Genomic DNA, 27921 nt, shown 5'->3' with positions numbered 1-27921 from the left:
TATCTTACTCCGTGACATAATGTGTGATATAGTTGCAATAGTGTTCATTTGTAGCCTGTGTGATGGCTCCATCTGTTGGTGAAACATGTTCATCCATTATAATCAAGCCAGTAGTTACATTTTTGTCCATTAGAGAGCGCCATTGAAACGGAAATCGGAGGATGCAGAATAGCTTTATTGGCACAGTTGATGCATTACATTTCCAAAGCATTAATAAACATACACACACATATACACTAATTAATAATATATCATATATTCATTTAAAATAATTTCACATAATACAAAAAGTTCACATATGTTTTTAATTCTGACGATTAAGACAATAAAGATATTTTGTATTGTGACATTCATTAATATCGTGTAATGCAATATATATATTCATAACGTATATTTAAACTTACGTTAATTACTTTATGTAGGCCTCAACGTTCAACACTTTGGAGTTGGTAAAAAAAAGTATCTTGTGTTAACCCAAGCTATATTTATTTATTCACAAATACAGTAAAAACGGTAATACTGTGAAACCTTATTGCAATTTACTATTTTATTATCTATTTTAAAATTAAAATGTTTTCCTGTGATAGCAAAGTCACATGATCCTTCAGAAATCATTCTTATTTGGTGCTCAAGAAACATTTCTTATTGTTATCAATGTTAAAAACAGCTGATAAAACAGTGATACATTTTTTTCAGGATTCTCTGAGTAATTGAACGTTCTAACAGCATTTATTTGAAATAGACGTATTTTGTAATACATTATAAATATGATAATGTTGCTTTGATCAATGTAATGCGTCATTTCTCTATACAAGTATTCATTTAGCTACTCAAAAAAAAAAGAAGAAGGCAATTTTACAATATCATCTGTTTTATAGACGGTTGGTATTATCTCCTATTTTTCAGACGTAATGAGAGTTTGGGATAGTAAAACAAACAGCTCCACCTTAACAGTGCAGACAAACTGGTCTTCCTTTAGTAACCAAACCCAAGAAGGCTCGTTCTTCCTAATAAGGTGACGAACCACTCGATGATTGGAGTTCCACGGGCTCTATGCTAATGAAGGGGCGGGCTTGTGAAATGAGTAGGTGACGTCAACTCTCATTCCGCAGAGAGTCAAACAAACATGGCGACAGAATGCAGTGGGAAAGGGTACACGCTAACTTTAATGCTGTTCTTCTGGAGTAGAGTTTGTGTGAATAGAGCGGAATCCTGGGAGAGCGACAGCCGGATCCTCGGCATGCGGCTGCAGAGGAGCGTCAAGCCCGCCTCGACCACCGACGATGGGATCATACAGGTAACCGAGGAGAGCGAGATCCTGCTCAGGTTCTACGGACTGCAGATCAGCAATGACACCTGGAAGCAGATTAAGTTCGTAGATCAGAGCGAGGACAACTACAACATGACTTGTGCTGACTTCACCAAAGACATCTCCATCAATACTAGCATAAATGTCAACAGCCAGGGCACCTCTGGGTTGCTGTGGGTCAAAATTAAAGCACTTAGGAAAAGTGAGTCCCACAGGGATTATGGGCTGTGCATCAAACAGGATGGGAAGTGGAGCCTGCTTGCAGAACTTGATGGAAGGTTGCGTGTGGTGGAGGAGAAGAAGTCGCTGCTTCCCATTTGGTTCCAAATCATCTTGATAGCCTGCCTCCTGGTGCTCTCAGGGATGTTCAGCGGTTTAAACCTGGGGCTCATGGCTTTGGACCCCATGGAGCTACGAATCGTGCAGGGCTGTGGCACTGATAAAGAGAAGAAGTATGCACGCAAGATCGAGCCCATACGGAGGAAAGGAAACTACCTGTTGTGCTCGCTTCTCCTCGGGAACGTGCTGGTCAACACCACGCTGACCATCCTGCTGGACGATCTCATCGGCTCAGGTTTGGGTGCTGTGGTGGCGTCGACCATCGGTATAGTCATCTTTGGCGAGATCGTCCCTCAAGCGCTCTGCTCTCGCCACGGCTTGGCGGTGGGTGCCAACACCATCCACATCACCAAGTTCTTCATGCTTCTGACCTTTCCGCTGTCCTTCCCCATCAGCAAACTCCTGGATTGCGTGCTAGGCCAGGAGATCGGCACCGTGTACAACAGAGAGAAGCTGGTGGGGATGCTTAAGGTGACCGAGCCGTACAATGACCTGGTGAAAGAGGAGATGAACATGATCCAGGGCGCTCTGGAGTTGAGGACTAAGACGGTGGAGGACATCATGACTCCACTCAGCAACTGCTTCATGATCAACAGCGACACTGTGCTGGACTTCAACACCATGTCGGAAATCATGGAGAGCGGATACACTCGCATTCCTGTTTATGAGGATGAAAGGACCAATATCATGGACATCCTCTTTGTGAAAGACCTGGCGTTTGTGGATCCAGATGACTGCACTACGTTGAAGACCATCACTAAGTTCTACAACCATCCGGTCCACTTTGTGTTTCACGACACCAAGTTGGATTCCATGCTGGAGGAGTTTAAAAAAGGTTGGTGGTTTTTTTTGTGTTTTTTTTTGCTGTTGTCAGGTACACACACTTTTTTCCCTGCAGCTTTTCTCATTGTCACTATCAGGTAGGTTCATCAGATGTAGCGAGAAGGGAGGTGTATCAGCAGTGATTGTGGAAAAGGCCACTATCTATTTCAAATGAATTGTCCCGCTCCTATCAGGTTGGAAAACATGCATCCTCTCTCCTCCACTGACCGTCAAGGTCAGTTGTTGGCAATCTTTCGTCTCTTGTATTCTCACTGTCTCCCACACACATTTTTTTGGGAGGTTGCTTTCCTGACGCCCATGAAGTCGACATGAAATGATTATTGACCTTGTTTGTTCTCTTAATAAAATCATCAGAGCATGATGTCATTCCTGAAAATGTTCCTGCCCCTCCAAAAGCTGGTCATATAGAGCTGTGATTTTAAGTATTATGTACATACAATTATTAATAACTGAATTAACTTTTGTTTTTATATTTTTGGTTTTCATTTTAATTAGTCATTTTGTATATTTTTTTACTGCTAAATTACTACTAAATGTTTAGTAATTTTGTAGTATTTTTTTAAAATTCTTTTTATTTCAGTTATAAGTATTTAGACAACATTTCTAACAACATTTCTAATTTTCATTTAGTTGAACCCCGGGCCCATATGCAAAATAAATTGTATGGGCCCCCAAGTACATTGTTCACTGTAGTGTATCAAGAAAATACCATACTAAACAATATCATAAAAACACACACTCTACCCAACCATTTACAGCCAGAACGGAGCAAAAACAAGTTTAAAACAAGCTCAGCCAATGTCTCGTTACGCACGTCAATTCATTCCCGACGATCTTGGTTTGCTTCTTATTTATTAAATATACAGGCAATTACTTGATGAAACATTAATCAAAATAAAAATACAATTTATACAAAACGAAATTCACTTTAAAGAAATACTTTCTACAAAACAAAACTCAATGAAGTTGTCAAAATCATGTCTGACCCCACTCCATGTCTCCAGACATATTGCGCATCTTATTCATGCTGCTCACTTTTAATAATCAACATATAAAATTAAAAAATAATATGATAGGCTAATATTTAAACACAGCATAACTATGAAACTAAATATAGGCCTACCTTTTAACCCTGTGTCCGACAAAGGCACCGGCAGGTTCTGATGGATTTTTTCCTTAATGACAGCGGGAACAACTCCCAATACTCCGTCATTTTTTAGCCATACAGATAAGTTCAAGACGTAATTATAACCTGTCTACTGTTATTTGTGTAAACTCACAATAACACCAAAGGCCGTGGATTCAGGGAACAGGCTATTTTACTCCGCTCCAAACGCTGTCTTTTTAATATAGGCCTAATTTAAAACAAGTGTTTTGTTTATTAAACGCAAAGTTTTTAATTTCAAAAGCATTTCTAAATTTAGTTCATATTTCCAACAAACGAAATTCCAAGCCAAAATAACGAAGTGGTAAAAAAATAAATAAATAAAAATTCCACCATGCAAATTCAAACATTTCGCCCTTCTCTCCCTATACGCGGTGACTACAACTCGACAGGGGAACTGTAATTATGTGCATATTTATTTAGAACATTTAGTTAAAGAAGTAGCTACACATCACTATGACATGTCAGGAGAAAATATGTGTCGTTTTAACGACATACCATCTCGTTATTACTAGAAAAGTTTCTTTATTAGGCTATGAGAATTGATGTCGTTAAAACCATTGATATATCTATGGTTAAAACTACATATCTAGTTATTACGACATAATTGATTGGAAAAAATAATGTTGCAGCAATACGTCACCGTAGTTTTGCGACATGGTGCTCAGCACATCGTTTTTTATTAGCTTCAGTTTTGAAAATGAGAGCTCCGCTGAAACAACAGTAACAGGGATGGTAAGAAAGAGAATAAAAACTGCGCACGTCACTGACGCTAGATGTGATAGAGTTGTTCACAATCACAACAATAAAAAACTGTCCAGATCTTGAACTGTTTTCTTCCCAGAGATTTGTCTTTGAAAGGTTGCACGGAAAGCGATCAATTGTTGTGGAAGGGCTGGAGACAAGTCTTTGTTATATCTCCACTAATCTCTGTTCCCCTTCGTATCGAGTTCTTCTCCTCAGTTGCAAGTCCTATGTGTGACAAAATTTAGATCGCCAGTCGCTACTTCCATATCACCTCCTATTGAAATAAGCTATTTTGACGTGCGGTGGCGCGGCACATTGTTCATGTATTAACGTTGAATATTAAGAGAATATTAAAGGTCCTGTTCTTCGTGATCCCATTTTTCAAACTTTAGTTAGTGTGTAATGTTGCTGTTAGAGCATATATAATACCTGTAAAATTATAAAGCTCAAAGTTCAATGCCAAGCGAGATATTTTATTTAACAGAAGTTCCCTTTCAAAGCCTACAGCGAACGGCCGGTTTGGACTACATCCCTGTACATCCTGCTTTAATTACGTCAATAGAACAGTTTGTTGACTGACCTCCGCCCACAAGAATACGCAAAAAAGGGGGCGTGGTCTTGTTGCTCTCCCTCGTGGAGAAGAGGTAGTGTTGCGTTCGGTTCGGTTTCGTTTGTCGCTATGTCGTCCAGACGCTGTTATTTTCATCCCGGAGTCAAATCACCTTTGTTTGGCCTTCAGGGGCTGTACTTTGAGCACATGCATCTCCCCGTTATGGTAAGAGGCGTGACCTTTCCGGGCAACGTGCGCTAAGCTGCTGTCGAATCACAACACGGGAACCGCTGGCACAATCAGAACTCGTTACGTGTTTCTGAAGGAGGGACTTCATAGAATAAGGAAATCATTGAGGCGTTTTTAGGACAGTGAAAACAGCGGTATACAGATAAGTAAATTGTGTGAAAAATACTGTGTTTTTTTACACGTGAAACATGAACACATGTTATATTGCACGCTGTAAACACAATCAAAGCTTAAAAAAAACAGGAAAAACGGGACCTTTAACGTTAGTTGCCAAACAGATGATTAATAATGAAAAGGGTCGCGCATAAGCGCAGAGTTGTTAACAATCACGGCAATTCATAGTTTTCTATTAAACGACACAATTTGTCTTAAAACGTTGTTAATGTAGGTTATAATGACTTCACCCTACGCTGCATGGAAGAGTGTGTAGCCTATAGACATTTAAGTATTTTTCTTTCTGTGTAAAGTCTGTGTTTATGGAAAGATGTTACTAGTTTGCGCTTTTTTGTTTCCGTTTGTGCAGTTTTAAAGCAAAACACATCGATGCCACTTTTTTCATTCTTGAAGTGAACCTTTTTTTCTGTATGGTGATTTAGATTCACTGTTTTGCATTGCCGCCTTGAACATGAGAACGCGACACAGACGCGCCTAGTGCGAACACAGAGAGCACGTCTTGCGCTTGCCTTGAGCGGATAAATATGCATAAAGGTATGCCAAAAATAGCGGGTATCATAGTTAATACAGTCCGCTATGTCTTTGGATGAAATCGGATTTCGGATTCAACATTGTGCATTTGCTCTTAAAGTGACCGCACCTCCTTCAGTCTGTCATTAAAGTTAATTAAAGAACAAAGGAAAGAAAGAAAGAAAGAAAAAACATCCACTGATCTTTACTGAATAACTTTTGTCGTTTTAACATGCATTCATCTATATTGAATTCATATAGGCCTACAGTGAAGATTATGCAATGTTATTTTATGTTGGAATTTTCAATTTCTGTAGCCTACCTGACATACTGTTAGACCTGAACCTTCATTTAAAGCACTTAATTCTTAAAGCACTGTTCTCACTTTATGGCTGACTGTTCACTTGTATTCAATGTTTTAAATGTATGTAACCTACTAGCCACTTGTAGTTTTTGCTGTAGAATATTCGTTGGAATCAAGAATTGTGAAATTTCTACAATTTTGGTTGTTTATTTATTAGAATACAATGTTACATCGGTCAAAACAATGAAAACAAATAAGCATTACACATTATATTCTTTCACGGTCTATGGACCCCCTTAAGTAGTCTTGACCACCCCATGTATAAAAGTCTAGTTCCGCCACTGCGCGGGATGCAAATAATAATAGGCCTAACACACACAAGAAATGACGGAGAAATTAGACATTACACAGAAACAAGAAATTACTACACATGACATGAATACAAATATATATTTATTGTGGCCACGAATTAAAAACGAATTCCCTCATTTTAATTAAAAGTCCCCCATGGGCCCCCTATTGGCCCGGGCCCATTTGTACGTGCATACCCTGCATGCCCAGACGCTACACCACTGAGTTGAAGTATTATATTTTATTTCAGCCTTATTTAATTAGAACCCAAAATGTTATGATCCACACTCAAAATTCTTTCTTTTTAGTTACTTTATTTTGCATTTATTCACATAGGAATTGCACATACGTTTCGGCTTGCAGGCCTTCTTCAATGTGTTAGATAATCTAATCCCTCCACCCACTATTAAACAATTAATAGACGTTATCAAGATTAGTCGGTTGTTCAATTCCCCGCAAAAATCTAAATTCTGTTATTAAAAACTCACCCTCATGTCGTTCCAAACCCGTGACACCTTCATTCTTCTTCGGAACACAAATGAAGATATTTTTGATGAAATCCGAGAGCTCTCTGATCCCTCCAGACTGCAACATCATTGCAACTTTCAAGGCCCAGAAAGATAGTAATGACATTGTTAAAATAGTCCACGTGACTCCAGTTGTTCAGCCTTATGAAGCAACGAGAATACTTTTTTGCGCAAAAACAAATAAAAATAACAACTTTAACAGTTTCTTCTGGTCTTTTTCGTTCTCTTACGCTGTTGATGAAGTAAAGACAGTGCAGCGCTTCCGGGTTCTACGTCAGAACGCCGGCTCATTATTGGCCAGCTCCTGCGTCAGCATTACAGACATGATCAGAATGATCTGGATTTGGAAATCCCATGTTTTGCTATCCATCTTACTTTTGTACTGATCCAGATACACACTGTTTCAGATTACAAAATCTGGGTTGCGTGCTCTACGGAGCTCCTAAAGGAGCTTCAAGGTCTAGTTTGAGCTTTCAGATTCAAACTAGACCAATCATTTTCATGAAACTGACTAAAAAGTTATGACCAGTCTGACCAGAATTGCATTTTATGCAACCGGCCCATTTGACTAATCACATGTGTTTGTTGTCATCATAAAAACCAACCATGGCTAATAATGGGGAAAACCTGTTATCTTATCACTGCTTGCGCAAGTTTACTGTCAGCGGGTTTTGATTTTGGACTTAAGCTATATTTCCCAAACTTGAACTCTTTTATTTGCAGAAACTGTGGAGAAGTGTGTAGATGCTTCCATATTTTGCGTCCATTTAAACATAGCCAAACCAATCAAAATGGCATATTATATATTGCTTATGGTCATAGCTTAATTTCTTTGGTTTACAGTCGAAGTGACCATCACAATATGTAGTCATGGTAGGTGATAGTACCAAAGGAATATGAACTGATAACATGATAACATTCTTAATGTAGAAGCTAGAAAAAAAGTTTGGATTCACTGTTAAGTAAACTTGCTTTGCTGTGCAGTTGATATCTTTAAGATTGTAACGGTTATTAGAAAGGAACCACAGACTTATGATTCACCTTATGCCTGCTACAGACCGTTTTGTGATTTTGGCAATCAGATAAGGTCATTACAAATCAAACTGTACAACATGGATCTAATAAACTTGGGTACAGCATGTAGACTGTGCGATGATGACACCTATTGAATCATAGGCTACAACTCAAGTTAGTACACAAGAATAAAACGTCATCAGCATGTGCTAGTGGTAAACAAGTAAGATGAATCGCACTTTGGCAATTGGTTTTTATGTGCGCTGAAAGAAAGAGGAGGAAAACGAATGAGGAAAATATGGATGCGGTCATGGCTAGGGAAAAGAGGCCACCTTGGCATGCCAATTTTGCAAATGGAGCTTGAGGTAAGTAAGTTTTAGCGCCATGTCACGTTGATCAATACACCATTTTCATTGGCTAGTCAGTAGACATACGTAGGTCGTAGCAGAAAACATACTGTGGGATGATCATGCTAAATTTATAACACCGTCAGAAAATTATCGCAGGCTATCTTTGGTCACAAGACCGTGACAACGGCCGTCTTTGAACATCTCTCTCACTGTACGACGTTTAGGAGCCACGGCCACAGAAATTGCCACGATTGATCATGTTTCATCTGGGATAGGCCAAAATTTTGGCTTTCAGCAGAGAGTAAAAAAACAGTCAAGCCCCAAGACGCATGCTTTCATACTGAATTGTGCAGGCCAGGTAATATATTAGTTACCCATCAATAGAGGTGGCTGGCTACTGGATTTGTTAAATGAAGACATGGTGGTATAGCTATGCATGCTGTTTGTTCAGCTCATGTGTTTGTCTGTTTTGAAACACTTCCTCTGGTTTAAGCTTAAGTCTTTTCTTCACAATCTATCCCTTATACAAACCCGAACCGTTGTATTTTTTTCCTCATCCGCTTGTCCTCTCCCGTTTAAACATACCGGTACTCAAAGATGGCACTCTGCCACTACCACCCAGTGTCTGTGTTGCCGTCTACCACATGGTACTGTGACAAATGGTTTTAGTTATGCATTGCATGTAATGTATGAATGAATGTGTAAAGGCAATAACCACAATGAATGGCTGATTCCTAAAAGTCATTTTTAGTTTGTTTACAATGAGTTAGTCATTGGATTTCTAGCAAGACCCATGTCTTTTCTCCTGGTTGACCTCACTCGAATTTTGTCCCCATATAAGTGCAAGAAAGTGTAATCCAAAACCAGTCATAGAAAGAGGAAAAGACAGATTTCTGTCAAACAAGTGCTGTATTTTGTTTTTTTGGTCAGTGATTAGTGTTGCTAAGTGGATTTGGCCAGCTCTATAACGGTATTGTCATGTCATAAGCCTCTCTGTATTCTAGTAGGATCACGGTCTCTGTGTTCCGCATACATTCATGGCTACAGTGTCACAAATACTTCTCTCTTCCTATCCTTCACTTCCTGTCATGCCATTTGTATATTAGGAGTGCTGACCGAGCATACACTGTGTTTGTGCTTATGTTAGATCCCAAGAAGAAGGAAAGGCTCTGTTGATGAAGGAGAAGGTGTTTTGGATGGTTCTAGATCTAATGTCAGAGCTTTACTTTCCATACACTTAATTACACAAATATGTGATATTCTAGAAAAACGCATTTAATTTTTTGTCAGACTACAATTTTTAAGTTTCTCAATTTTTACTGAGAAAAAAGACTAACTAGAGGTAGGCTATATGAGTTTTTTTGCTGGATTTTTAGACTTTTCTTGGAATATATCTGGATAAGATCTAATTACTGCAACAAAGAAAATCTCTCAAATCTTCAAATATATTGACCGATCAGGCATAACATTTATGATAGGTGAAGTGAATAACACTGATTATCTCTTCATAACAGCACCTGTTAGTGGGTGGGATATATTAGGCAGCAAGTGAACATTTTGTCCTCAAAGTTGATGTGTTAGAAGTAGGAAAAATGGGCAAGCGTAAGGATTTGAGCGAGTTTGACAAGGGCTATATTATGATGGCTAGACGACTGTGTCAGAGCATCTCCAAAACTGCAGCTCTTGTGGGGTGTTCCCGGTCTGCAGGGGTCAGTATCTATCAAAAGTGCTCCAAGGAAGGAACAGTGGTGAACCGGCGACAGGGTCATGGGCGGCCAAGGCTCATTGATGCACATGGGGAGTGAAGGCTGGCCCGTGACGAGCTACTGTAGCTCAAATTGCTCAAGAAGTAAATGCTGGTTCTGAAACTGAGATCTCAATCCAATCGAGTATCTGCGGGATGTGCTGAACAAACCAGTCCGATCCATGGACGCCCCACCTCGCAACTTACAGGACTTGAAGGATCTGCTGCTAACATCTTGGTGCCAGATACCACAGCACACCTTCAGGGGTCTAGTGGAGTCCATGCCTAAATGGGTAAGGGCTGTTTTGGCAGCAAAAGGGGGACCAACACAATATTAGGAAGGTGGTTATAAAGTTATGCCATTTTTTTTTATTTTTATTTTTTTTATTATTATTATTTATTTTTTAGGTCTGGGTATTGACACAAATTTCGATTCGATTTCGATTCAATATTGATTATTTTGGATATAGGCCTATATCAGGTACAATACATGGCAAATGTTCTCAAGGAAAACAAATCTCTGAACTAATGTTGTAAACTATATGGAAGTCAGTTGGTACTACATTAACCTACTAATATTAAAGGTAAAAATGAACTTATTTGTACCTATACAAACACTTGCATTACACTCAATTATAATATTAACTTTACAATTACATAATTATATTTCTACTACAATTCGTTTTTTTGAAATATAAACATTTAAATGGTGGCTGTCATAAAAACGTGCCAGATTTATACATGCATACATGCATTAAATATTGAAGAAAATTAAAAATGATAGTGAATAGCCTATGTAATATGGTGCATATAATTAGCAAAATGCTCCTCTCTAGAGTTGACTAACGAGTTTATGGACACTGAGTATGGTTTTTCTGAGGAGGTAAATGTGACATTACATGACATTGTTTACAAGCCGTTTGCAGTTAAAACACTGATTGAGCTTTTCCATGTGACATGATACAGATTTCAGTAAGTTGTACTCTATCTTTTAACACACTTCCAGATATTTATTCATGTTTATTTCGTGCTGTAACTGGTTTAAAGGCGGAAGAGAAGATCAGTTGATGTGCGCTCCGCGCTGCCGGTTCTCTTGAGCTTGAGGTGGGTCAGAGCGATCTCGCGCCAGAGCACCAAACGGTATTTACGTTTTTAAATTTCGTAATAAAATGGATGAAATTTGAAATCTGAGACTTTTTCATATCAAAACTAACAAAGAACAAAGATTATTGCGATTTATTGGATGGAAGGAGCGCTATAATGCTCGTTCATTCATCAACTGAAAAGGGGTTTAAATATCGATATATGACATGGTTCGAATCATAAGGCAGTTTTTGCAATAACTTCTAAATCTTTTTTCAGCAATTCGTTGTTGAAATATAATCATTCATTAGCCTACACAGTGTCTGTCATTTTCATGACAGGTTTATTTATTATTATTTATTTACATACCATAAATACATCCCTAACAGGTTAAGTAATATAACGAATATAGGCTAATATTGTGCATATATTTTTTTTGAAAGTGTTGATTTCTCTAGTTAATAAAATTCTGTGGACACTGAATGACTGCCTGACTCACGTGACATTGTTTACAGCAGTTATATTGGCGTCTTTCCGCCGTTGAAACACTGATTGAGCGATTACACCACATATGATACGTGACAGTAAGTTGTAATGTATCCTCAACACATTCATGTTCATTCTTTAGGAAGAGATGATTGATTGCGTTCACAGATGATCGCGTTCACGCGCGCGCACGTCGCGCCATCAGTCACGCCACATTAAAGAGCGTCAAACGGCATATATCGTTTAAATGGACTGAATACTTATGTTCGTTTGGGAACTTGGATTGAAGTGTGTTCTGCGCTTAAAACAAGCCGACTGTTAAATGGATAGTTCACCCAAAAATGAAAATTAGCCCATAATTTACTCACCCTCAAGTCATCCTAAATGTATATGACATTCTTCTTTCAGACGTATAAAATCTGAGTTATATTACAAAAGTCCAGGCTAATCCAAGCATTATAATTGCAGTAACAGTTGCTCTGTTTTTGAAGTCCATAAAAAATGCATCTGTCCGTCAAATAATGGATTAGCCTGGACTTTTGTAATATAATTCAGATTTTATTCGTCTGAAAGAAGAATATCATATACACCTAGGATGACTTGAAGGTGAGTAAATTATGGGCTAATTTTCATTTTTGGGTGAACTATCCCTTTAACTGTTAAAGATTGCATTCGGAACCGTTCGATACACACACACACACGTGCACCGTACCGGAAACCCTGTACCGAAACGGTTCGGTACAAATACGTGTATACGTGCAAATACTATTGTTATCACAAGAGGGAGAGAAATATGGGGGAAACAGGCCATACGTGTACCATTACACCCCTTATATAAATATATAGCTACTGTATAATGCAGATATTTAACAATCACACATCCACATCCTCAGTGCTGGCTACAGACAGATGTTCAGTTTATGTGGCACTGTAGTGATGTAATTGTGATGAGTTTCAGAAACTGACCCTTCGCATATGCAACTAAAGCCGGCGTGTGCAATTACAGATGCAATTTACTCATCCCCTGAGTAAAGAAACATTGGCATCTTTAATTGCATGTGACTCAGATTAGCCAAATGACTCATTTGGATGAGATCAGTAATGTCCTGTTTCTGCAGAACTCAATTTCTGTGGGACACAACACTGTGAACATGCTTACTTTTCTTTTTGCAAGCCTCCATTGTAAGAACATTCGGGATGCATATAATGAGACTTCTAAATATATTGGAGATGTCTTTTGCAGGTTACAATTATTTAATTTCATGATTTGTCAGGGTACATAATGATCATTAGAAATCATTAGAAGTCTCATAGAAATCCTCTTTTAAACAACAGTGAGGGCAGATTTCACACGTCGTTAGAGGTGTGAGCGACCTATCAAAAGTGACCAAACAAGTTAAAAAAAACGCCATTCACCTTTATATATTTGACAAGCGAGAACGTGCCCATGTAACGTTCTGATATAGTTGTTAATTTTATGTGATTCATTTGAAGTAGATTCATTTGTAAAGTAATTTAAATTTCCAAATTTGTTTAAAAACTTTCATTGAAATGCTGCTGTATTTTCAAGAAGGTAATTTCAAGTAACATATTAACCAAATTCTGAGAAATGTATAAAAAATTGCAATCTTATAGCTATGAACGAACTACACCATCTTGAGCTTGTGTTCACCCCTTATTTCAGCCATTTAACCAAAAACCCATTAAAAAAACCCATTGACTTCGGGACGATGGAACCGGAAGTGCCATCACAGTGACATCAGACATGCACCACCCTATGGGAGTGTTGTCTCATAAATGACGGGAAATTCCATCAATGGCTGGGAAAAAGTAAACTTCTTGTTGAAACTTTTGTACAGCTTTGCTAAGAAGAATGCCATGTACTGACTATATTATCTTAAAAGGAACGAATAGCTGTGTCCTGTGACTGTATATGAATGAATACATAATGTCTTTGAGGTGATGCTGTGAGAGAAGGCTTGAATGAAATGAGAAGTGTGTAGTGTTTGAAATAGCTGGTAAGGTAGATAGCAGGGTACAGAGTGTGTCAGTGGGTGAGTGTGTTTACTGATGTAGAGAGAGAGAGAGAAAGGGAGGGAGCAAGAGACAGACGAGCATTGTTTTAGCCGCAGGGATTGATGACTCAGCAAGACAAAACTGGCTTGTGAAATGCAGAAAGTAAAGACGTTCTTATTTTTATTAGAAATAAGATTTCAACTAAAGTACTCGCCTTTTTCTGACTTTGGGAAAACCTGTTTGTGAACGGCAGACACTCTTAATATACATTCACCTCTATTTCTCACAGTGTCTGAAACGATTTGATAAAGGATTCGGTCGCTCTAAACCCCCATACGCCCATTACTATATCTGAATCTAAAAGTACAAAATAAATAGAATAATGAAAAATAAAACTTCTTTTAGGAATGTTATGATTTGCTCCACATTCAAACATTCAAAGCTTAAGCCCAACCATCCTATACTTAAAGGGGTGGTAAAACACATTCTTTCGAAGGCTTGATTGTGTTTGTGGGGTGCACTGTAACATGTGTTCATGCTTTATTTTTGGTTGTATGAAGCCAGTCCCTCAAAAATACGCAATGGGCTCAGATTGGTTAGCTGGCCCAGTGTGTTGTGATTCGCTAACCGCAGTGCACATTTGTCGGAAACGTCACGCCCCTTACCTTTACCGGTAGACTGTGCTTTGGGTAGTATTAGAAACAATGGCGTCAATAAAACCATACCAATTTGAGCCCGAATCAGACCCAGAACATTTTAGTGAAGATGATCGAGCAGAACCTGTTCAGTCCTCAAGAGTAAAGACTGCGGATCTATAGTGATCGCTACTGAATGGCACTGTTACTTTTGTATTTTTAGAACGATTATAGCCAAATATCTGAAATGAAATGTGCAGCGGGAGCCGCGCGTACCCGTTGTACACTGGCAGTGTTTGTCTCTCGCAGCTGAACTGCGGCTCTTGAATTGCAAATACAGACGAATATTGTCCATTATGTCACATTTTCCAGTCTTCTCCTCCGACCCCTGTCTGTCTCGTGCTTTGATTTATGATGGGCAGCATATATCTGCTGCAAATGCGACCTGTTCCCCTCTGTCTCATACACACATGCATATAACATGTTGTATGTTAAACGCACTGCAACGCATCCCCGTCCCTAGGAAGGCTGAACAAAGCAAGTACCCCAGACCTGCAATCCGGATGAAAATAACAGCGTTTCGTCGGCATTGCAGCAACACCACTCCAGCCTACTAACCACAACAACGCAGCGATACAAAATGGCCTCGCCCTCCCTTATTTAATATTCTCGGAGGAGGGGTTTATGTAAATATTGGGGTTGGTGATGTCAGCAACCTTGGAGGAATGTCTGTAGTCGCCTACTGGCCATTTGCTGTGGTCCTTAGAAATTGATTTCTTTAAAAGCAAATATCTCCCTCTGCTTTAAACTTTGAACGTTGTAACTTTGCAGATGTTGTTTATGCTCAAGCAGCAACATTACACGCTAGCTAAAGTTAGAATAGTGAAATCGTGGTTTACCACGTTCAGGTTGAGTCTCAGGTAATTTTTTTTTACAGCTGCATGTAAAAGTTAATAATTTTCCCATTTTAGAAAACCATTATAAAAAAAATAAGTTGTTTTAGTATGTTAAGCCACGTTAAACCTTGTCTTTATTATGGTTTACAAATGTTAAACATTGCTATTTGCATTTAGATTCTGGCCTCAACGGTTGTTCATAGACCGCATTTATTAGGGCTGGGTAAAAAATATTGATTTCTCGATTTTAATCGATTCTCATTTTTAAATTTCTTAAATCTCAATAATCAATTAGTCTATCCTGATTTCAATTGATGAATGAATGGAACATTGTAGCACAACTCCCATTCAATAAATCACAATAATCTTTGTGCTTTGTTACTTTTGATATGAAACATGACTCAGATTTCAAAAACTGTCTACTACGAAATTCAAGAAATATATACAGTTTTTGCGGTTTAATGTGGCATGACCGATCTCTGTAGCGTCTCAGTTCAAGAGAAGTGGAAGCGCATGTGATCTGAACATCTCCTTTTCGCTTTAATATCAGTTACAATGCGAAATAAACATTTGATCTTCTGAGCAGTCATGAAAATATTGTATTTTTCTGATTGTTTTGTGTGGTATTGCTGTTTTGGCAGTAGATGGTGTTTACATAAAGTCATGTTAACGCTGCAGTCTGTAACTTTTTGCGCTCTAGCGGTTAATAAACAGAACTGCATGCGTCTTTGCGGAAGAACATTGCGGCCGGAGCTACTTCTCTCTGTTTATGTCTCTGGTGAGTCACGCAGGGACTGTGCTCCTCCGCAACGGTTCCTACCAGACCGGTCTGAAATAGTCCCAATATAAACACTTATTATAAGTGTACCATAATGATTCAAGACAAAAACACAGTTTGGAAAATGGATTCATGTTGTACATTCTCAATATATAATTTTTTGTAAATCTTGAACACAAAAAAAGTTACCGACAACAGCCTTAAGTTTTTCAGAATTTTCCACTGGTACAGGACTTGAAGAGTTTCTCTTGTGTCATCGTGATTGTTTTTTTTGGCTCATTTGTTCCTCTGCAGCATAATGCAGACCCACTGAGACGTCTGCTGCTGGAGATCTTTGTTCCAAAAACTGTGTTCCTGACTTTACACTCATCTCAAGCACAGACACTTGCTCTAGAATCAGGGTTCCAGAATCTTCTACATCACTCGCGTTCAGGCTGTTTAGTCTGCATGCGCTGCACAGGCTTTATTAGCTACATCCTGTCACATTACAAACAGAGAGATTTGTAAGACAAGCAAGGAAGCTGTAACTCTTCATTCCCTGTCCGCTAACTGAAAAGTACCATGGTATTATTTGGTATTTATTTACCATGGATTAGATGTTTTTATTTTATTTGCACCATGGTAATACCATGCTGTCTTTGATTGACTTTGAAATACGTTGTAAACACTAAAACAAGTACAGGGCTCCAGACTAACTTTTTTCACTAGGAGCACAGTGGCCCCCAACTGAAAATTTTAGGGGCACAACCAGAAATTTTAGGGGCGCACACCGTAAATCAACATGCTAACCAAATCTACTAATTTCCACTGTATTACTAATAGGGATCTGTATCGTTAAGGTTTTAATGGTATTACTACTCTTTCTTACCCATACTGCTTATCGATCCGGTACTTTAACAGTATTCTTACCAGTTCTTTTTATTATACTTTATTTATTTATTTTTTATTAAAAAAAAAACATAATTAAGAACATAATTAACATGGCTTTATAATCTGAAAAGTAAAATATCCATAGCAAAAGAAACCGCAAAGTTTGAACAAAATATAAAACATCTATGTGTAAATGGACCAGTGTTCAGGCATTCGGAAGGTCTGCTAACATTAATATTACAGTAAAGAACAAACCTGCAAAGAAATCTAATAAAGTAATGAAATGTAAAATAACACTGCATAGTTTTCACTGTATAAATTGATAGATTAATGCTTATAAAAGCTAAAGTTATTAATTCAAGAGATGTGAATATTTTCTATTTGCCTTTTGTTCGATTCGAATTAATGGCTCAATGGTCAGCAGGTTTATTAGACGCTGCCCCTTTAAGACCGATCAATGTAGAACTAATAATATCATATTCTCCTATTTCTCCAAACTATTTACGCCCATTTAAGATATAAACTGTTAAAGTAACTACTGTCCAATCCGGTCATTTTGACACCGGCTATTTGTTGTTTATTTGATGGTTTAGACGCGCACACGAAGCCTAAAATATTAAGTGCAAGTCGGTCCATTTCGAAGCACACACACATAAGCCGCCTTGAAGCTGGAAACAGCGTCTCTTGCGCGGATTATTGTGCATTTAATAGCTCTTTATTATCAAACACATCCCGCAGTTTAGCAACAGTAGAGACTGCAGTTTACAACAATCACTGAATCTGACGTTTAGTTTAGGTTTAAGGAGAAATGACAGCGCAAGGCTGTGAAGGGAAGGATGTCGCGCTCGACTGGACACGGCTATAGGAATAGTTTTACCTCATTCCATCTTTTTATAATTCTTGGAAGCCAAAATCGAAAATAAAATTAGATTAATATCACAGCACATCCCTAAAGTTTAAGGAGACTAAACTTTTGTTTAGTTCTTGGCCATCATCACTCACCCTTTAAAGCTGACTATGGTGTTGTGTTTGCTGTAGCTCCACGTGAGAGCTCGCTCGCTTTCTCTCTCTTCTGGATTGCGAATGGCAAAAATGCATCACGGACAAATGGTTTAATATTCTCTCATATAGAAACGGCTGGCAAAGATAGAATTTGCCAGACATAACGTCTATCAATTATAATTAGTAAGTGTATTTTCTTAATTTCTCCAGTACCGACAGCAGGCAAATTTACTGGTCGCACATGTGCGACTGGATGTAAAATATAGTCGCACACACTCAAATTTTAGTCGCAAAATGCGACCATTTGGTCGCACTCTGGAGCCCTGAAGTACCATTCTACTACCATGCTTTTGGATATACCATAGTACTGCCATTGTGTTTTGGACTTTTACCATATTATTCTTGGAAGTACACGAGTTCAGAAGTTTGAGATCAGTATGATTTTTGTATTTTTTGGGGGAAATAAGATTCTTATGTTCTTATGTTGGACTGTTCAAAATAGTGTAATTTTGTGAAATATATTATTACAATTTAAAATAACATTGTGTATGTACACACTATACACAGTTTTTGGAAGAAGTCTCTTATGCTCAAGATGCTCAAGACAGAGACTGCATTTATTTGATCAAAAATACAGTAAAACAGCAAACTGTGAAATGTTATAAGAATAAAATATAACTTGTTTTATTTGAATATATTTCAGTTGTGCTGCTTTTTATATATATATATATATATATATATATATATATATATATATATATATTATATATGTATATGTATGTGTGTATATATATTTTATTTTTGTTTTTTTTGAGGATTCTTTGAAGAAAATATACTATCCATTTTCTATTTTAATGTTGTATTTTTTCTGTAATGGTGAAGCTGAATTTTCAGCCGGAATTATTCAAGTCTTCAAGTCTTGTGATCCTGAAGAAATGTTTATAATATTATGATTGGATGCTCAAGAAACCTTTCTTTTTATTATTAGGATAATTACTATAAGAAAATGGTTGTGCCGCTTAAAGGAATACGCCACTATTTTTGAAAATAGGCTCATTTTCTAACTCGCCTATAGAGTTAAACCGTTTAGTTTTACCGTTTTCGAATCCATTCAGCTGATTTCTGGGTCTGGCGGTAGCACTTTTAGCATAGCTTAGCATAGATCATTGAATCTGATTAGACCGTTAGCATCTCGCTCAAAAATGACCAAAGACTTTCTAAATTTTTCTATTTAAAACTTGACTCTTCTTTATTTACATCGTGTACTAAGACCGATGGAAAATGAAAAGTTGCTATTTTTCTAGGCCGATATGACTAGGAACTATACCCTCATTCCTGCGTAATAACCATACATCGAAAGTCTTTTGGCTAACGGTCTAATCAGAAAACAGTAAAACTCAACTGTTTAACTCTAGGGGAGTTGAAAAATTAGCCTAAAAAAATTAAAAAAGTGGAGTGTTCCTTTACTGAAGTATGGAAAGTTACTTTTTTTTGTTGTTGATCTAAACAACATTTAAAAGAACACTGTTTATGGAATTAGAATTTTTAAAAACATTATAAATGTCTTTTTTTTGTGTCATTTTTGATCAATTTCAAGCATTCTTGCTGAATTTAGTAGTGATCCCAAACTTTTGAATGGTATTGTTGTACCTGTAAATATTGCGTAAATATAATGATTTTTCATGTCATACCACATTGCTGTGAAATCTTCTTGCTCCTGTGATTATTCGGTGGTCTAAACATTTGCAGTCAAAACTCCTGTGGTAGAAGATAGGAAGTGTTTTTGTGGTTTTGGACGAGACAAGTTACAAAATATTTTGTAATCTATGATGCTAAATTATGTTTTGCAATTCACTGCTTTGGCTCCTTATGTCAATGCAACAGGGTGTTATGTCTACATATTACTCCTGGATTTTTGTTTTGATGAGCAAACACTTTAGGATTTCCTGGCTCTTTGTGTGCTGAATGGCCACAACAGACGTCTTTTAAACTATGTGAACCCTTAACTCTTTTTGTCTCCCTTAACACTATTTATAAAGAAACAAGGTATAGTATGCACTACAGTACTGTGGTTTGTCTTTACCATCACTAAATTGAGCAAAAGCGTAAACATGCCATGGTTTCTTTGGCATTTACTGTGGGGATTCCATGTAAATACCTTGTTATATGATTGTAAATGCCAATCATTCAGTACCGTCACTGTACCATAGTACATTTTATAAGAGTAGGGGACTGTTACTGTTAGTTACTCAATTGCTCTGTCATAGCTAATACATTATCTTTGAACTTTTAATACGAGTAGCTTACTTCAATCTCTGATTCTGCATTTAATAATGTATTAAAAAAGCAAACTTAAAGAATTAAGCTTTAGTAAGCGAGTTGGATAATTGAATGTAAAATCTTTATTTTTATTGTTTAGCTTTATCTTCTCATAGAACTGAAATGTCATCACATTTTTGACTGAGTAAATCAACATTGAAATGGTTTACTTCTAAGTATATTATAAGTGTATATATCTCAACTTTTTGATGCCATCACCATTTTCCAATAAGTTTCATTGCATTAGCTTTAGTTAATGTTAAAATAAAGCTTCATGAATTAACAGTAATCCACTTTTTTACAGTGTTCATAAATCCAGGTTACTGTTTAATTTACAAACATGCTATTGTTACTATTGTGCTGTTTGTTAATTCATGTCTTTTCACAATAATTGTATAACTTTAAATGTTAAAAATGCATTATATGCAGAACAGAATAAATAATGGTGATCTAATATAACTATTAAGTATATTAAATTATAAAATTCACAATTCTTATAAAAGTTTAATACAATATTATCTTTATGCAAAGGTCTGTCTATCAAACCATTATTGCTTGATTCTTTTTTATGAATATATGTCCTGCTTTTAATACTAAAGCTCTTTAAAAGAGTGTTTTTTAATATATTGTTATTATTAATATTGTTATTTGCATTATTTATTAACAGCTGTTCATTGAAAGAGTAACAAATACTCTTTTATAAATGTGTATTATAATTTTTGGTTAAATGGTTGTATTTTTTGATTGATTGGAAGTTTTCTAAATTGATCTGATGAATCGTTATCTTTTGCAGGTAAATCACACTTGGCGATTGTTCAGAAAGTTAATAATGAGGGCGAGGGAGATCCGTTCTATGAGGTGTTGGGATTGGTCACTCTGGAAGATGTCATCGAGGAGATCATCAAATCAGAAATCCTGGACGAGTCTGACCTCTACAGTGAGTGGACGGTGTCTAGTGAATATGTTTTTAGTCTGGTTATACAGACAGCATTACAGCTGTTTTCTTTAAATAAATTCACACAGCAATTGTACATCTCAAAATGTTCCAACACACTGATTTTTTTACTTCCTCTTGCTGTGCTGCAACGTAAACCATTTCACATATGCTTACGAAATGACAGAGACAAGCACTCAGCATTTTTTGAGAAAAGCACATATCATCATGTTCATGATTTTAGATTTTTCATGGTACCAATGTGTTGTTTTGTTGTTGTTGTTGTTGTTGAAAGAATTTAATCATCTGATCCTTGGTGTTCTGCTCACCTCAATTTTTCATCTCAGTCTTTTATGCATTTCTTTGCAGCTGATAACCGCAATAGAAAGAAAGTGGCACACAATAAGAACAAGCGAGACTTCTCTGCCTTCAAACATGAGAGTGAGTCTAAAGTCAAGATCTCTCCTCAGCTGATGTTGGCTGCTCACCGCTTCCTTGCAACAGGTAAACAATCCATCACAACACTCACCAGACTGACTGTAACCGTGCGTGTCTACTGGCACAGCATTTTTTTGACCAATGAGCCACGCCTTCATTTTGCAATTTCTATAGTATTGCATCCTTCTCGTGGGCATTTAATAATGTTTGACTTTTCAGTGTGAGTGTTTTTTTTTGGCCCATTTTACCTGTAAAAGAGAACCTGCTTAATAATAATGCACATCTGGATACAAGGCGTTTTTCACTTCCTGCCCTCGTTAACAATTATTATAACAATTAACAATTATTTGATTATATAAAATAAAATAAAAGTTGTAAGGTAGTTGTAGTTTGGAATTTTTAAAATATTCTGAATCTGATCATATTAATTTTTTTGTGTCAAGCACATTGACTTGCATAATAATTATGTACACACTGTAGAAATTAATCTTAACCTAGATTAAAATTTGACATTAAACCTCATGTTTTTTTTAAATAAGTTTTTGTCCCCCAGTTTCACAGACAAGGCTTAATTATGACTAAAATGCATGTTTGAGCTGTTAACTGGAAGCAACTTGTACTGACATACATAGTATTGCCAAAAGTATTGGGACACCCCTCCAAATCATTGAATTCAGGTGTTCCAATCACTTCCATGGACACGTGTATAAAATCAAGCACCTAGGCATGCAGACTGCAGACTTTATTAAAGAACGGGTCGCTCTCAGGAGCTCAGTGAATTCAAGCTTGTTACTGTGATAGGTTGCCACCTGTGCAATAAGTCCAGGAGAACGGTGCTTGTCTGACTGCATTGTGCCAAGTGTAAAGTTTGGTGGAGGGGAGATTATGGTGTGGGGGTTGTTTTTCAGTGGTTGGGCTTGACCCCTTATTTTCAGTGAAAGGAACTCTTAATGCTTCAGCATACCAAGACAATTTGGACAATTTCATGCTCCCAACTTTGTGGGAACAGTTTGGGGATGGCCTCTTCCTGTTCCAACATGACTGCGCACCAGTGCACAAAGCCAAGACATGCACTGTAAAAAAAAATTCAGGTCTCCAATTAAACATTTTCTAGTGACCGATCACATCTAAATTTTTCAGTTGGCCAAATTAAATTTCTGTGAATTGATGCAATTTAATTCAATTAAAATTCAAGAAATTAAATTTGGCCAACTAAAAAATTTAGATGTGATCGGTCACTAGAAAATTTTCAATTGGAGATCTGATTTTTTTTTTACAGTGTGGATGAGTGAGTTTGGTGTGGAGGAACTTGACTGGCCTGCCCAGAGTCCTGACCTCAACCCGATAGAACACCTGTGGGATGATTTAGAGCGGAGACTGAGAGCCAGGCCGTCAACATCAGTGCCTGACCTCACAAATGCGCTCCTAGAAGAATGGTCAAAAATTCCCATAAACACACTCCTAAACCTTGTGGAAAGCCTTCCCAGAAGAATTGAAGCTGTTTAGCTGCAAAGGGTGGGCCAACTCCAAAATAAACCCTACGTATTAAGAATGGGATGTCATTAAAGTTCATGTGCTTGTAAAGGCAGGCGTCCAAAAACTTTTGCCAATATTGTGTATCTTATATGTCAGTGCCATTGTTTTGTCTCAAGATGCTCACCAGTAATGATTTTTTTTCTAAGGCATGTTTATAAAAGCTACTTAAATTCCCTAATTAAGGCCTAATCCTGGTTTAGGCTAAGCCCTATCTTTGAAACCGGGCCTTTGTTTTTCCCATTTTTTTGCCATGAAAATAGCCTTGAATGCCTGCATGGATTTACATAAACTTATTTAACAAATTGAACAAACTAGGTAACCCTTTACTTTACATTAAGGTCCTGTTAGTTAATGCTTTAACTAATACTCTGCATTAATCAGGTTATTACAGTATTCATTAATTTTTTTGTTAATGTTAGTGTAAACAAAATACAACTGTTCATTGTTTGTTCATGTTAGGTCCATGATTTATTAACAGATGCAACTTTTGATTTTTGCCTTGATGTATTAGTAAATGTTAAAATTAACATTAAGATGAATAAATGTTGTAGAAGTATTTTTCATTATTAGTTAATGTGTCCTAATGTAGTTAACTACCTGTAAATTACATCAAACTAACATGTTTAATCTCATTGTAAAGTGTTACAGTTTTCTTATATTAAGCAAAATGGTCTTTAATTTTTACATCTCTTGTCTGTCTGTTTCTGTCTTTGCCGTCTGTGTCTCCGCAGAGGTTAATTTGTTCAGTCCAGCTCTGATCTCAGAGAAAATCCTTCTGCGTATCCTTAAACACCCTGATGTGATCCAGGAGATCAAGTTCAACGAGAACGAAAAGAAATCGCCGCATCACTACCTTTACCTGCGTGGAAAACCCGTAGACTACTTCATCCTCATACTACAGGTAACGACACAAACTGACGCTTAATGACCTGATTCTTATCAGGGTCACGGCTTGCAGCCAATTAGGCAGACGAGCTGTTTTAAGCGGTTTAAGAAAGCAGGATTTGGCTTGTGGCATGAGAGTGTGGTTGGCATTGCCTTCTGTTGCCACATGCTAAAATTTAAGAATTGACTCAACAAAACTGCTGGCTTACAGAACTATATACAGCAATATGGTGATGTTTGGGAACATCTAAGGCGCATGGTTTTAAGATGAGTTTTAGTCGATCGGGATCACAAGTGAACAACGCTAAATACAGGTGTAAACAGGGACTAAAACGTTTTGAGCTTATCCACTTTCAACCTCTTCCAGAGGCAGTCAAAAACTCATTCGTAATGTAGTTGATCATGTGGTCGAACGGCCACAATAGACCACTTACTCTCCACATACTGACCTAATGTAAACATGCGAAGCGTTCTTCAACTTTGTCGACTGGAGACCGAAGTTTGGTTTGAAGACAAAACGTACCAAGCACAATGTTCTCTCACCATTCCTGATTTCTAACACGTACTCACCGCTGTCAGAGCAGAAACAGAAGCCGATGCTCTCTGTATGTTTTTCCGTCATCTCCGGTCACGTTCAATATATAAATTGCATGAGCTTAGTTTGTCTGTTAGATCGAAAGATCTGAAAAAGCCCATACACTTACCCGCCCATAGACCCTCTCCTCTGAGAAATCAGGACAAAAGAGACTAAAGAGATTAAAATACCAGGTGTAAACGGGTATGTGTCTGCCTCGTCGTCTTGTGATCCAATTAACCAAAACGCATCCGAATACCTGCTGTAAATGGGGCCTTAATGTCTAATCTATTTTGTGTGCTATGGCCTGATCAGAAATGATTTCAGAGGACCACAGAAGAAGGTTTTGGTTTTACATTTACATTACATTTTACATTTATGCATTTGGCAGACGCTTTTATCCAAAGCGACTTACATTGCATTCAAGGTACACATTTTACATTTTGTCAGTTCTTGCTTTCCCTGGGAATCGAATCCATGACGTTGCTAGTGCCATGCTCTACTGTTTGAGCTACAGGAAAGCCCTCTAAGTTTTAGATGTAGAAGTTTTGACATTAGCGATCAAAAGTTTGGGGTCGGTACGATAAAAATGATCTTTTATGCTCACCAAAGCTATATTTATTTGATCAAAAATACAGTAAATATTATGAAATATTACAATATTTTTTTTTTATATATGTTAAAATGTAATTTATTCCTGTGATGACAGCTGAATTTTTCGCATCATTACTCTTCAGTGTCACATGATCCTCCAGAAATCATTCTATATGCTGATTTGCTTAGCTAACATTTTATTATTATCAATGTTGAAAACAGTTGTGCTGCTTAATATTTTGGTTAAAACAAAAACCAGGATTCTTTGATGAATTAAAAGTTCTAAAGAGCAGCATGTATGTAGAATATAAATATTTTGTAACATTATTAATTCATTTACTGGCACTTTTGATCAGTTGAATGCTTCCTTGCTGAATAAAAGTATTGATTCCTTTAAACAAAACCTTCCTGACCCCAAACTTTTGAAAAATAGTTTAGATGAGAAAAAAGTTGTTGGCAATCGTGTCCCAATTTAATTTCCCTTCAAGATAAGAGATGAAAGCTGAAGAGTCAAGAAAAATAGAGAAGCTACAGTAAAAAAGAGGATTTTTCTGTATATTTTGAATCGAAAGAAAGAAAAAGTATCTTGTTTTGACTTTAGTCCTCTTGACATGGTCTGGCATGAGCTAAAAAAAAACCTCAAGAAAGGCATCCCAAAAATATGCTGCAACTGTTTTGTATAAAGAAATGGGCCAAAATACCTTGTAACTGTTGCTGTAACTGCAGTAAAGTAGCAATAACTAAAAGCCTTTGATGGAGGCTATTGGCAATAAAGCAGGTTAAACTATGTTTTCCCATCCACTAGCTTGGTGATTTTACACAGTGTTAAATTATCACCTGGATGAAGCTCATTTCATATGCAAAATCCAGCTGATTTCCTAAGTGTAGAGTTGTACTTTTCCCACAGTGGAACAATCATCCATCACGTATTCCTTCATTCATTCTCTTTCTTGGATTTGTTGTTGTTATTATTGGCCTCTAAACAATCATTATACCATTCAGCTCATGATGGTTAAACATCACATGCACACTTCAACCTTTCAGTGATTTAGTGAATTTCAGACCCCACACATTTTCTTCTATAATGAACGTTCTAAACTATGATAATCCTCCAAATGAGTGGGGGAAACCACATTTCACAAATATATATCATCATGCTTTTTTAAAGGTTCCTAATTTTCTTTTGGATGTCCCCTATAATAGCTTTATATGCATCCAAGATCAACAACAAAACACTTTTATTTTCTCATATTATACATTGCAGCATCAACTCATTTCTCAGTGTCTGAAACAGTTTGATAAATGACTCAGTCTCTCTAAAACCTCTAATTTCTGAGAGCCTACTCTTCTCTGACTGGTCAGATGGCCCAGCGCATGTCGGAAAAGAAACTGCCATTACCTGAATGCAGTTCCAGAGGCTTCCTCAGCATTTGATACACAGTGATACGAACAGTAACGATGGTGTTGGTTTTACCGTATCATTTCAAGCACGAGTCCTCATACTTTGGAAGTGCAAAATTGGATTTGCTTTCACAGTTCAGAAAACGGCATCTTCTCGACATGTCAACAATACAAACCAAACTCTTCCAGGCCTCAGCTACAACCATAGACTATAAAAAAATATGGACGTAGTGTCCGTGACGTCACCCATAGGATTCTGAAGAGCAGTTTTGAAGCATAAAGTCGGCCATTGCCATCTTGCCATTCACTCTCGGGTTAACTGAAAATGGGCAAAGAGGCGGGACGTGGCTGGAGCTGAGGTGACGCGATGACTAACAGACAGCAGACAAACGGCTATCCACCTGTCACTCAAAGTGGCCACGCCCTTAATTATGCAGAACTTTAAGGCTTTATATAATGTAAACGAATGAGTAATAAAAAAATTCACCCCCCTCACAGTTGTCATGAAGGGCAAAATTAACCGTACAGACCAAAACCACATTTTGTACCAGGCTTTAAACATGGTTTTTTTTTCTGCTGTAAAGTTGGGCATTTTAACATCCCTTTTGGAGCCTGTCTCTAGCGGCCAGTCGATGAATTGCTGTTTAAGTCACTTCCGTATTGGCTTCAAGAAAAACTGGGGGAAGTTGCCACTTGGCTACAACTACAGTGTTTGAGAGCGAGCCAATGAAGACCATAGGCTGGCATTATGACACTTTGTTACAAACCTACGTAGGTTAGAGCAGGAAGTAAGACTGGAATAACTGACGTGTCTTTTCAGGCAGTTCAGGATTGGTTCTTTCTTTTGAGAGACACTTTAATCTTTGAAACTTTGCAGAACTTTTTCATTCACAAACAGCTATATTACACACTACATGAAAGGTCAAATCTGACAAAGCATAATTGGGGCACTTTAAAGTTTTGTGACATTTGTGTGAACTTTGTTTCTTGAACTGTCATGGAATTAACTTGTCAAGTCCAAGCTCTCAGGTTAAAATGTCTGAAGTTAGTGCACCGGTGTAGATTATTCACAGCGGGAAGGCGATTCATTAATAGATTATGAAGTGCACACTAGCAGCAGTCTGAGGCTGTTAAATATGTCGGGCATCTGTTTGTGTGGCTTTTTGTTATTTATTATTTAAAGCTGCTCAATGATGTGTTTGTTGGAAGCAGGATGTGCTGTATTGTTATGATGATTATTTAATACATTGAGGGTGCTTGCAAGTAGAATTCCCAACATGGAGACCTTTCTTTCCTGG

The 27921-nt window shown here is 37.4% G+C and overlaps 1 protein-coding gene across 2 annotated transcripts in view; it reads left to right on the top strand.

The window, feature by feature from the left end:
* The first annotated feature begins 1109 nt into the window (after window positions 1-1109).
* The window catches only part of LOC307125341 (metal transporter CNNM4), a 48692-nt gene continuing 21880 nt past the window's right edge, over window positions 1110-27921 (top strand). For both annotated transcript variants that reach the window (XM_079815158.1, XM_079815157.1), the window contains exons 1-4: window positions 1110-2483; window positions 21055-21198; window positions 21565-21699; window positions 23901-24070. In XM_079815158.1, coding sequence (XP_079671284.1) covers window positions 1127-2483; window positions 21055-21198; window positions 21565-21699; window positions 23901-24070 — 1806 coding nt within the window. In that variant the 5' untranslated portion in view covers window positions 1110-1126. The remainder of the gene's footprint in view (window positions 2484-21054; window positions 21199-21564; window positions 21700-23900; window positions 24071-27921) is intronic.

This window comes from Gobio gobio, assembly GCF_949357685.1.
Source record: "Gobio gobio genome assembly, chromosome: 4".
Taxonomy (NCBI): domain Eukaryota; kingdom Metazoa; phylum Chordata; class Actinopteri; order Cypriniformes; family Gobionidae; genus Gobio; species Gobio gobio.
Note: the sequence above shows the minus strand (reverse complement) of the source record. Positions and strands in the feature narration are given on the sequence as shown.